The 12746-nt window shown below is 43.3% G+C and overlaps 1 protein-coding gene across 1 annotated transcript in view; it reads right to left on the bottom strand.

The window, feature by feature from the left end:
* Nucleotides 1-12746, bottom strand: part of rad50 (RAD50 homolog, double strand break repair protein) — a 116058-nt gene that overhangs the window by 21712 nt on the left and 81600 nt on the right. The window contains exons 18-21 of the mRNA XM_080201314.1: nt 11376-11486; nt 9856-9948; nt 9655-9768; nt 378-505 (exon numbers count right to left, since the gene is read on the bottom strand). Of these exons, the coding sequence (XP_080057440.1) occupies nt 378-505; nt 9655-9768; nt 9856-9948; nt 11376-11486 (446 nt within the window). The remainder of the gene's footprint in view (nt 1-377; nt 506-9654; nt 9769-9855; nt 9949-11375; nt 11487-12746) is intronic.

The raw sequence follows: 12746 nt of genomic DNA, 5'->3' as shown, positions 1-12746 counted from the left end.
CTTTGGATATGGTCGTATGACTCCTTTGCAGGCGGTCGGGTGTCCTTGGGTTGTTAAAATCTCCACTCCTTACTGCCTATGTCCAACTGTTGAAGGACCTCACAGTCTCTCTCCCCGAATTCTGTACCTACATTCTCCTTTTCCTGAGTGAAGATACATGTGAATGACTTACTTAACATCCTACCGATGTCCTCTGGCTCCACGCACAGATTGTCCTCTTGGCCCCTAATGGGCCCAAGTCTTTCCCTGGTTGTCCACTTTCCCTTAATATACTTAATATTTCAAATGTAGTTTTGAACATCACTGACAACATGAATAAGCAGCAACAATTCAGCATTTGGAAAAATTTCTACTGTGTTATTTAGGCATTCCCGTACTTCCTGAGATTCATTAATTTCATCTCTCCCATCTCCTTCAATCGCTCCTTCCTCTTGGCCTCTACAACTTTCAATTCTTCCATCCTCTTCCGCAATGTCAAGTTATCCTGCAACCATCGTTCCTCCAGCTGTTGGAGGAAGGGGGTAGGGTGGATGGAATAGAAAAAAGGAATGTGTAAATCATGCATATTTCGAGCAGCAATCATCAGTCCCCGCATACATGGAATACAACCAAAACTACAAAGCATATGTTAAACTGAAATCAAATGGAAAAACGTTCAGGAATGTGTTCGCCTTTGGAATTCTCTTTGCCAGCTAACAATGAAAATTCAATGTATTCAAGGCTGAGATGTCAGATATTTGATTGAGAAAGGAGATGAGGGATATGGCAGACTGGCAGAAAACTAGAGTAAAAGCCACAATCAAATTAGCCATGATCTTATTGAATGGTGGAGCAGGCTTACTGGGCCAAATAGCCTACTCCTGCTTCCAATTCTATGATCCACATCTAGATTAACTGAATTTATATGAAGACTCAAATGATTTGTTCATTGCCTAGCGTGGAACTGAGGCACACACAGATAGCAACACAGAATGACCCCAAGGTTTGAAGAACTTAGCTAATGTGATGATAGCAGTACTGGAGTTCTCAGGCACCACTGCTCTGGGCAGAAAGTAAGCACTCGCTCATTGCCTGTGATTTCTGTTGCCGGTTCTATGTAATGGGCAAAGAAAGAGTTGAGTTCCGTTGTATGTTGGCTACAACGTAACAGTCCGCCAACATACACCGTCTGGCTAATGAAGCGTGACCACATGGATAATATAAGAGTAAAGTCAAGTTTGTTTACTAGTCACAAGTAGGCTTATGTTAACACTACACTAATGTGCTAATACCAACGTACCAGTATCAATGAGCACCTTCTGGCGTGGAGAGCAGAGACATTGGGCATTTGCTCAATTTTAATACATGTACCAGATAAGTACTTTTAAGAGGGAAAAAAAACTGGCAAAATTACATAAATCTCCCACTCTGAAATGACACTACAAACTCAATCAGTGGTATTCTTGGTTGGTTGGGCTGTAGTAAATTATAGCATCATTAGATTTGAACCAAATCAAATGGAATTCTATCATTTCTGTCAGGTGCCAAGGTCCCAATCAATTCACTTCCATCAACTCCCTTGTAAATAACAACTGACAGTTTGAAATTTAGCCATAAGTTTGCATTAGTTAATGGTGGTGCTGAAAAAGGTAACAAGGGCAATTGGCATGAGAAATAGAGGTTTTTTAAAGTTTCAATGTTTACTAGTTTATCATTGTCACAGGTAGGCTTACGCTAACATTGCAATGAAGTTACTGTGAAAATCCCCTAGTCGCCACACTCCAGCGACTGTCCGGGTACACTGAAGGAAAATTTAGCATGGCTAATACACCTGACCAGCACATCTTTCAGGTTATGGGAGGAAACCGGACCACCCGGAGGAAACCCATGCAGGCACGGGGAGAACATGCAGACTCTGCACAAACAGCGATCCAAGTCGGGAATCGAACCCGGGTTCCTAGCACTAGAAGCCAACAGTGCTAACCACTGTGCCACTCTAGAATTGTCATGGTAGTGGAATCAGAGAGTAAATAAGGCATCGACACATCAAACTTGATTTTAGCTGCTTTGTTGGGTAACTGAGGTTTAACACTGGCAAGACGTGCAGATTTTCACTTGGTATGAAATGAAAATAGAACAAATTTCTTACTTCTGAGTCGCACAAAAATTCTACAACTTTATCCCCTCAAGTAAATATGAAATCCTTTCAAAGAAACAAACCAGTCTCTATTACAATTAATGATTTCTTGTCTGGAAATGGATGGTGGATAGTGTTGATGAACCACTTGCTGGAAGATACAACCTATATTTTGCCTTCCCTCCCCTCCCCACTACCCCTTAAATATTTTTCACACTGATAACAAAAACTTTATCTTGCATCTTCAGTATTAGTTTTGTCGATAAAGCCTTAGAGTGCTGCCATACTAAGTTAAATAAAAGTGTCATAAGGAAATACTTATCAGTGAGACCTATCTAGCCACACAGAAACAGTTCAATGAGTCTTCAAAAGTCCCATGAATCCACTTACTGAAAATGAAGCTCAACAGATGAATGTAATTTGCATTTCTGCAACAGTAAAATATTTTCTAAACTACCATGGCAACCTCTTGTAAAAGACTGAGGATTGCCTGGAATAACTCATCACAGCTTCTTAAATTCACTTTTTTGAAGACGTTCTAAAATGGCTTGTTCCATACTTAAAGGACCTAACCTGAAATTTAACTTTAAGATGGCCAGATGGTAAGTTATCCTTTATGCTGGATCTTGATGACAGATTAAATGATTATGAAGATCAATACAAGACATGCTGCCTCTCCTACACTTTTCACAGGCCTAGAAACTCCCTGACATTGACCATTTGCTATAGATCATGCCTCACTCATACACTCGATTATTCCACCACATTTCCAGTTGCCCTCCCACATTCTACCCTCCTCAAACCTGAGGTCATTGAAAATTCTGCTGCCTGTATCATAAGTTGCAGCAAGTCCATTTCCCTATCGCTCCATGCTCATTGATCTCTGTTGGCTCCCAGTCAAGAAAGGTAATCTCCTTCAACCCCACATCCTCAGATATCTGCACTCATCTACTTCTGGCCTCGCTATGGCTATAATATCTCCTTTCCTTCTCTATGTACGGTATTCTTTTCTGTATAGCGTGCAAGAAACAATATTTTTCACTGTACACTAATACATGAGACAATAACAAATCAAATCTTGTACATTCCTAATCTTAATTGCTCTACAGCCTTTAGCTGCCCAGGCTCCAAGCTCTGGAATATCCTCCTTACATCAACCTGTCTCTCCATCTCACTTTCCTCCTCCAAGGCATGCCTGAAAACCTACCTCTCAGACCAGGCTTTTGGTTCTCCAACTTAACGTCTCCTTTTAAGGCTTGGTGGCATGTTTTGCTTTATGAAGCCTCAGTGAGGCACTTTTGGAGATTTCATTATGTTATAAGTGCACTATAAATATAGGTTGTTGTTGTTATGCATCTCCCATGATGCTGCCTCTTCACAGCATCTATATGGTGGGTGCAAGCTAAGTGACCTGCTTGCCAGATCATCTTATTGCGATGGATTGACAAGCAGTAGGCACCACCCCCCCAACTCTGGTGAAAATTATCCCCTCAAGTTTAAAGTTCAAACTCATTACTTCTTTGTTCAGAGAGAGGATAGAATGTAGAATTCACTACAACAAAGAGTGCTTGAGGTGAATTTCATAGGTATATTTAAGGGAAAGCTAGATTGGAGCTCCAGTTCACTACAAAACTACTCCTTCACTCTGCTCTAATTACCATGTGAGGATGTTGATGATAACACTTGTCTCAAGAACAGTTTCACAATGAGAGGGCTGACCACCCTGCTTCAAATTAATGTAATTGCAAAATGTAACATCTGCATAAGCTGTGCATAGCACGTCCGCTGTGGACAACCAAGGGTCACCTTCCACTCATTGTCCCACTCTGAGCAAACGGACCCCAGGTAGTGCATGGATATCTTAGAAGGCCAACTCATATTCTTGTCCAACCCAAGAAGCAATTTCTCATTGCCTAGTTTATAACCATGGTGTGCAGTAAAGAATGTACAACTAGTTTTAGCAAATTCCTCTGAAATGATTTCAAATGATGTGGCATTTGAAATAACTAGTACCACAAAGGAAAGCCACAGCCTGCCTACCAGCAGGACAGCACTTCGTTTCCTACTGACAATAAACCAGTATCTTGCTGCCTGCATATTGCTGCAGAATATTTTCCTTATTAATTTACAACCTTATTTCTTCCCACAACGCACATGGGAATAAGGTCATAAGGTATAGGAGCAGACTTAAGCCATTCGACCCATCAAGACTACTCTGCCATTCAATCATGGCTGATAAGTTTCTCAACTCCATTCTCCCACCTTTTCCCCATAACCTTTGATCCCCTTAAAAATCAAGAATCTATCTATCACTGTCTTAAATACACTCAATGACCTGGACTCCACAACCTTCTGTGGCAATGAATTCCACAGATTCATCACCCTCTGGCTGAAGAAATTCCTCCTCCTCTCGGTTCTAAAGGGTCGTCCCTTTATTCTGAGACAGTGCCCTTGGGTCCTAGTCTCACCTACTAATGAAAACATCCTCCCACGTCCACTCTATCTAGGCTTTTCAGTATTCCGTAAGTTTAATGAGATCCTCCCACATTCTTCATGAATGAATTTAGAGGAATATAGTTGCAGCTGACAGATCTCCTTCTGCTTTTAAGTTCATTAAGGTCGGTGTGATCATAAATTCCGACTGCATTTTACATGGCAGCATTTGCAGGACAAAATCAGGTCCTGACAGTCTTTGTCAATGTTCATGCTCCACCAGGGTTTTCTCCTGTCCTTTTTCATCCAACGCCATCAACATATCTTTCTATTCCTCACTCCCGAATGCACCATAAGAAATAAGAAATAGGAGCAGGAGTAGGCCATCTAGCCCTTCGAGCCTGCCCCGCCATTCAATAAGATCATGGCTGATCTGAAGTGGATCAGTTCCACTTTCCCGCTTTCTCCCCATAACCCTTAATTTCCTTGTCTATCAGAAATCTATCTACCCGTGAATTAAATATATTCAACGAGGTAGCCTCCACCACTTCAACAGGGAGAGAATTCCAGAGATTCACCACCCTTTGAGTAAAAAAGTTCCTCCTCAACTCTGTTCTAAACTGTGCCCCCCCCCCCCCCCCCCCCCGGCCTTATTGTGAGAGTCTGCCCTCTAGTTCTGTTTTCCTTTCTAAGCAGGAAGAATCTCTCTACCTCTACCCTATCAGCCCCTTCATTATCTTATATGTCTCAATAAGATCCCCCCTTAGCCTTCTAAACTCCAACGAGTACAGACCCAGTCTATTCAATCTCTCCTCATAAGCTAACCCCCTCATCTCTGGTATCAGCCTGGTGAATCTTCTCTGTACTCCCTCCAAGGCTAATACATCCTTTCGCAAATAAGGGGACCAAAACTACGCACAGTACTCCAGTTGTCTATCGGAAACCTATCTACCCGTGACTTAAATATATTCAGCGAGGTAGCCTCCACCACTTCAACGGGCAGAGAATTCCAGAGATTCACCACCCTTTGAGTGAAGAAGTTCCTCCTCAACTCCAATCTAAACTGCTCCCCCCCCCTTATCTTGAGACTGTGCCCTCTAGTCCTGCTATCCTTTCTACGCGGGAAGAATCTCTCCACCTCTACCCTATCTATCCCCTTCATTATCTTATACGTCTCTATAAGATCCCCCCTCAGCCTTCTAAACCCTAACGAGTACAGACCCAGTCTATTCAATGTCTCTTCATAGGTTAGCCCCCTCATCTCCAGTATCAGCCTAGTGAACCTTCTCTGCACTCCCTCCAAGGTCAATATATCCTTCTGCAAGTGCGGTGACCAAAACTGCACACAATACTCCAGCTGCGGCCTCACCAGTACCCTGTACAGTTGCAGCAAGACCTCCCTGCTTTTATCTTAAATATACCTACACACCAATCCCTAATGCACTCATCTAGCTTTCCCTTAAATATACCTATGCCATTCATATAGTCAACATCTTTTCCCAAAAGTAGGGGAGTCTAAAACTAGAGGATATAGATTTAAGCTGAGAGGGAAAAGTGTCCAGAAGGGCAAGTTTTTTAAGCACAGGGTGGTGAGTGTCTGGAACAAGCTGCCAGAGGTAGTAGTAGAGGCAGGTACAATTTTGTCTTTTAAAAAGCATTTAGATACTTAGATGGGTACGATGGGTATAGAGGGATATGGGCCAAATGTGGGCAATTGGGATTATTTTAGGGGTTTTAAAAAAAAAGGTGGCATGGACAAGTTGGGCCGAACGGCCTGTTTCCATGGTGCAAACCTCTATGATTCAATGACCTCAACTACTCCTTGTTGCAGTGAATTCTACATCCTATCCACTCCCTGAATAAATAAATTTCTCTTCATAATTTTGCCACTATTAAATTAGATTTAATTTGTACTTCAGGTTATTTTTAGAGCATGCATCATCAATGAGTATTATTCAGATTTTTTCAGAAACAGGAACGCGTTGTTTAAAAAAAACAGACCATTTGGTCATAAAGGAAGATTTTTGTTTATAAAGCACTGTTACAGACTTCAAGACTCCCCAGAGTACATTACAACCAATAAAATATAAATCATGCAAAACAAAAGCATTCACCTCAGTTTCTGCAAACAGGTAAATCAGCAGAAGTCTTGATCTGGAACATTAATAGTTTCACTTATCTCTCATCCAAATGGAAAAGGATTATGTGAATTCTACAGATTGAACTGAGCACTGATGGAGTGCAGAAGGGATCAAACACCCTATGCTGACATGATAAACTACGATCAGCCATGATTGAATAGCAGAGCAGACTTGATGGGCCAAGGGGCCTAATTTTGCTCCTACATCTTATGGTCTTACATAACAAAACAGCCCCACCGCTAATTTCAAAGCAGCATCTTAACAGCTTTTGTTGGCTCTCTAGCAACACTGAATATAGAAGGCTCTGGGTGAGATTCTCTGGCCCTCCCCGCAGCATGTTTCTCACAGAAGAAGATGGCTCATTCGTTGGCTGGCAGCCAGATCTTCTGGTCCTGTCGCTGTCAGTGGGATTTCCCATTGAAGTCACCTGATACTGCGGGGAGGCCAGAAGGTCCCACTAGCACGCGCAGCTGGAAAGTCCGGCCACCTAATTCTTTCCTTAAAACAAAATATATAGGATCTTCTAATTGTTTTCAACATTACTGATAGAAATTGCTTCATTTTGATATCAGAACAGAATAATGAGACTGAGTAATTTTATTCTTACAAATAATGATATGTATCATTAAATACATATCATTATTTAATGATAGGTAAACATCAAACCAATGTGTTGATTTTCCTAACCTATCTCTAATATTCTGGTTTGCACACCAAACTGATTTATCTGCCCTGACCTAATCATGCTGATTGCGAACAGCATTATATTTTAACCAAGGTAGAACTTGCAAGTGAGAGTAGGTTGACATGGGGATGGTGGGAGTGTGGGCGCAGGGGCAGTGTGAACTGAATGAAAAGCTGTGTAAAAACCCCAAAGTCCTGTATGTGAAACACTTTGTTGTTAAATGAGATAGTTAACTACATCAATGCACAACATATATTAAGAAAATATTCCACCAATGGCATCGAAAACACGATCATAGCCACATTAACGGAAGGTCCATAGAAGCAATAGTCCAACAGATAAACCCTTTATTGGCTGTAAAACGCTATTGGATGGGCCGAGGAAATGAATGGTGTCACATAAATGCAAGTCTGCCTTTTTTTTTTAAAAGCTCCAGAATTCAGCTCCCCACATCCATCCTTACGTTAAGTGCAGCTCATTTGTCGCTTACCTTCACTAATCTTCATTATTCCCCATACTCAGCTCACTGTAAATGAGGGCTATGATCGAACCAAACTGTTCTGTAAGCTTTCAATCACCTTACTATTACCACTCTTCTAGCACTGTGTTTCTGTTCTCATTAGCTAAATCTGTTGTACTTTATGCTTTGCTTGCTTCAGCCATCTTACAATGTTCCCTGACTGCTTTGTTACATCCCCCATCACCAGAAGCCTATTTAAACCTGTGCCATTGGCCACATCCTTTGGCTAGTTCTCCTGATACATTTACCTGATCACGTGCCCCACACCACCTGGAAATACAGCCTCCCTGACCGATCGCGCCCCATTTCCCCCACCCCTCAATGATCACAGGCAGAGTGCAGCAAGCACACGCAAACACACACCCAACCACACCCCGCCCCCCCACCCCCCTCCCCACCACCCATGCAGATTGTACTGCCCCTTCAGGTCCAATCCCTATGAGGCCAACCCCCGTAGGCCCTGCACCAGAGGTTGGGCCCTGGCAGTGCCAAGGTGCCAGGGCAGCACTGCCAGGCTGTCACTGCCCAAGGGATACTCCCCCACTTACCCTTGGCCTCTCTGGACGGCCTCAATGACCTCTGGTTCTACTGATGACGACATCATCATTGTTCCCCGTTCATGGGGAGCAGGTGTTTTTCTCACTTGAGGAAACCTCTCCTGGCGAAGCGTAAAGGCAGGTGAGTCCGGATGATTCAGAGGCCGACTTGCCAGAAATCTGGCTCTCTTACAGTTGCAAAAGCTGAGAAATGGGGCGCGATCCTGATTTCTCAGCTCTCGTGCAATTTTACCAGCGGGGCAGAGCAAGTGAGTAAAATTCTGCCCGTTAACTCTGTTTTCACTCTCCATAAATGTTGCCAAACCTGCTGACTATTTCCTGCATTTTCTATTGAGAAACATAGAAAATAGGAATAGGGCACTCAGCCCTTCCAGCCTGTTCCACCATTCAATATGACTATGGCTAATCCTTTATCTTAACATCATACTCACTCACTCTCCTCATACCTCTTGATACTTTTGGAGCTCAGAAATCTATGTCCTTCTTAAATATGTTCAGTGATTAGGCCTCCACAGCTTTCAGTGGTAGAGAATTCCACAGGTTCACCATCCTCTGAGTGAAGTCATCTCCAGTTCTAAGTGGTCTACTCCATTTCTTGAGACTTTGCTGCACCCGTTCTATGGCAACTATATCCTTCGTTAAATAAGGAGACTCAAATCGCACACAATACTCCAGGTTTGGTCTCAGCAAGGCTCTATACAGCTGTAGTAAGGCATTCATGCTCCTGTACTCAAGACCTCTTGCAACGATGGCCAACATACTATTTGCCTTCTAACTGTTTGCTGTACCTACATGCTTGTTTTCTGTAACTGGCTTTTAAGGACAGTCAGGTCCCTTTGTACATGAACACTTCTCAATCCATTATTACTTAAATACTACTCTGTCATCCTCCATCTGAAGTTGATAACTTCACATTTATTCACCTTGTACTGCATCTGCCATGTATTTTCCCATCACCTAATTTGTCCAAATCAATCATCACCATGTACATTACCACCAAGTTTGGTGTCATCAGCAAACTTGGCAATATTATTTTTGGTTCCCTCATCCAAATTATTGATGGATATTGTGAATAGCTGGATTTAATTGCTGATTTCCAGAACTTTGTTGCTTTTGGACACAATTCAAGCTGCGCGAATCAATATTGTTTGTGATACAATGTGAATGTACATCAGTAAGTGAAAGCAAAATTCTTCCCTTACTTTCTGCATATCAATATCCTTTCTCGTAGTCTCCATATCTTTTTGGATGTTCTCTCGTTGCTTTTCAGCTTCATTTATTTGAGTCACTGTATCCTGAAGCTCGGATTCTTTTTGCTTAGAAATAGAAGAAATACACAGACATTAAAGTAAATCAAGAAGATTGCAGTTAGCTACTGCTCACTCTTTAACAGCCAAGTTTACCTCTTTGTGTTCATCTCTTCTGTCCTTGACATATCTCTCAATTTCCCTCGCATAAGCATCAATATTTTTGGCTTTTTCTCTGATTTCATTTATCTGGAAAAAAGAATTACAATTGAAGAACATACCTTTGATTTATAAGCTCCGATTCTTCTTTCGTATAAAATCCTTCTCTGTCTCAGCACTCTTAAAGCTTTATAAAGCACAAGTTCACACAAGGCAAATATATTCCATTACCTGCGCAGTTTCTGCCAAGAACTCGCCCACTCTACTGGGCAGGTTACAAAATAAAAACACTCGCCATCTGATAAACTAGTCCTTTCTCCATGTATAATCCAACTTCTCATGCTTTGTAATATTAATGAAAGCAGAAAAAAGGGAGAGAGCATTCAGTGAGTTTTTCTGAAACTTTCCCTAAATGTTAGCAATTCCACAAGCAATTCCATCTTCGCTCCGTCAACATTCACCTCATCCGTTCCTCAGGATCTCAAAACTGTCATAGTCATCTCTTCCCTTCATCATTCCTTCCTCATGTCAGCTTTTAAAATACAAGTTTGGTGTCATAATCTCTGCTTTCTAGTTTGCTTTTTTTCTCTCATCCAATCTTTTCAACCTTACTGCCACCCTGCATCTTAAAACTGGTAAAATAATTGAAGAAACTCATCCCGATTTGCCAGACAATTAAAGCCAAATTCTTAGAATTGGAATCCATTTCTAAAATGATTGGTCTTTTTTTTAAGAAATTCATTCAGGACATGTAGGTGTGGCTGGCCAGGCCAGCATTTATAAGTTTATTGATTCGTGTCACAAGCAGGCTTATATTAACACTGCAATGAAGTTTCTGTGAAAATCCCCTAGTCGCCACACTCCGGCGCCTGTTTGGCTACACTGAGCGAGTATTTAGCACGGCCAATCCACCTAACCACCACATCTTAAGGACTGTGTGAGGAAATTGGAGCACACGAAGGACACTCACACAGACACAGGGAGAATGTGCAAACTCCACACAGTGACCCAAGCCAGGAAGCGAACCTGAGTCCTTGCCACTGTATCTAACCACGGTGCCACCATACTTATTGCCCATCCCTAAGTACTCTCCTGTTTATTATCAAGTGCCTAAGGGAATATTTGTGTATTTTTATTAAAAAAAGAGATCTGCAATCAGCTGAAGAAAAGCACAATTAAAATTGACCAAGATTTGTCCCTACACAGTTGAAGTGAAAAAACTGGCATAGTCCTCACTATCACAAAATGTAGCATGGCAAAGAGGGTGAATAGCATGGGTGCTTCCAGGTGCAAACCTGATCACCATATAGATCAAGTTACACCAGAAACAGGTTTAGGAGAGGAGTGGGTTTAGGCTCTGGAGAAGCATGGACCAGTTGGGCCAAATGGCCTATTTTCTGTACTGCATGTTCTTCACAATAAACCACCAGACTGAGGCATGCACATTTAGACCAGCAATCCTGGGCTGTAATTCAAGACATTTAATTGGATTTCAAGCAAAGTATGTCATGCCTGACCTTCTCTTGTATCTCCTTGAAGCTGGTATCTTTCCTCTTGATCAGCTCCTGCTTTTCTTGCTGTAGTTTATCTAGAGCTGCAGCAAGTGGAGATAACTGATCCTTCGATTCCTGCAAGAGAATAAATTCATTTTAATGAACATCCATTTCATTCATACTTGGCAAACATGCTACGATAAAATTGCACACTATGGGCCCGATTTTACCATTGCGACGCACCCGAAACGTGGTAAAGTCAGGTGTGAGGCCATTAATGCGATCCATGCTCGCATCTGCGCAGGCTGTCACTTTATTCAAACCCGGGAATAGTGGCGATCCGCTTTGCACCCAGAAGGGGCACAATGGCGATTTAAACACATTTGCAAGCATTTAAATTGAATTAATGAACTGCCCACCCAACTTTATCAGCATTTCCCCCTTTACCACCACGTTTGCCAATCTGGAACTGTGCTGTAATGGACCTGCTAAATAAAAGTCTGAACCGGGCGCACCAGCTGCTGAAAAGGCGCGTTCAGAGCTTCCAACAGCTCTCTGACTCAGATCATTGGTGGTGAGAGAGAAGGGAGGCAGGTCAGACATTTGCTGGTTGAAGTGTTGGGGGGGGCGGGGGGGACACGGAGGAGGAGGAGTGAGGCCAGGTCATTGTCTGGTTTGGTGGGGGGAGGGGGGAGGGGGGAGGGGGGAGGAGGAAGAGACAGGGCAGATGTATCTCTGGAAGGGGCAGGGAGAGGGCCGACTGTTGTCTGGTGGGAGGGCGGAGGAGGCGGGTCAGATGTTCCTCTGGGGGAAAGGAGGGGGAAGTGGGTGAGGCCAGATCGTTGCCTGGAGAGGGGCAGAAGGGGAAGAGGGGTAAGATATATCCCTGGTGGGGGAGAGGGGGGTGGCCCAATCGCTCACTGGTGGGGGTGGGGGGGGGAAAACAGATTTCTGGTGGGGGCCTGCTGCCACTCTGTGGGCAATTGGTGGGGATGGGAAGTGGGCAGGGGTGGCCATCAGTCTGGGTAGCGGAGGGGGATTGCTAAGGGGCCAGTGATGTCTGTGGGTAACGGGAGGGGTGGATAAGAGGGGCAGCGATGCGTCTGGGTAACGGGGGTTGGATAAGGGGAACAACGATGTGTGTGGGTAGTGGGGGGTGTGGATAAGGGGGATAGTGATGTCTGTGGGTAACGGGAGAGGTTGGATAAGGGAAACAGCGATGTGTGTAGGTAACAGGGGGTGGATAAGGGGGACAGTGACGTGTGTGGGTAGTGAAGGGTGTGGATAAGGGGGACAGTGATGTCTGTAGGTAACAGGGTTTGGATAAGGGGAACAACAATGTGTGTGGGTAGTTGGGGGGGGGGGATGACTAATGGGGGACAGTGATGTGTGTGG

Source organism: Carcharhinus amblyrhynchos, chromosome 13 (genome assembly GCF_965287045.1).
Source record: "Carcharhinus amblyrhynchos chromosome 13, sCarAmb.v2.hapA, whole genome shotgun sequence".
NCBI lineage: Eukaryota > Metazoa > Chordata > Chondrichthyes > Carcharhiniformes > Carcharhinidae > Carcharhinus > Carcharhinus amblyrhynchos.
This window is presented reverse-complemented; position numbering and strand designations above follow the sequence as displayed.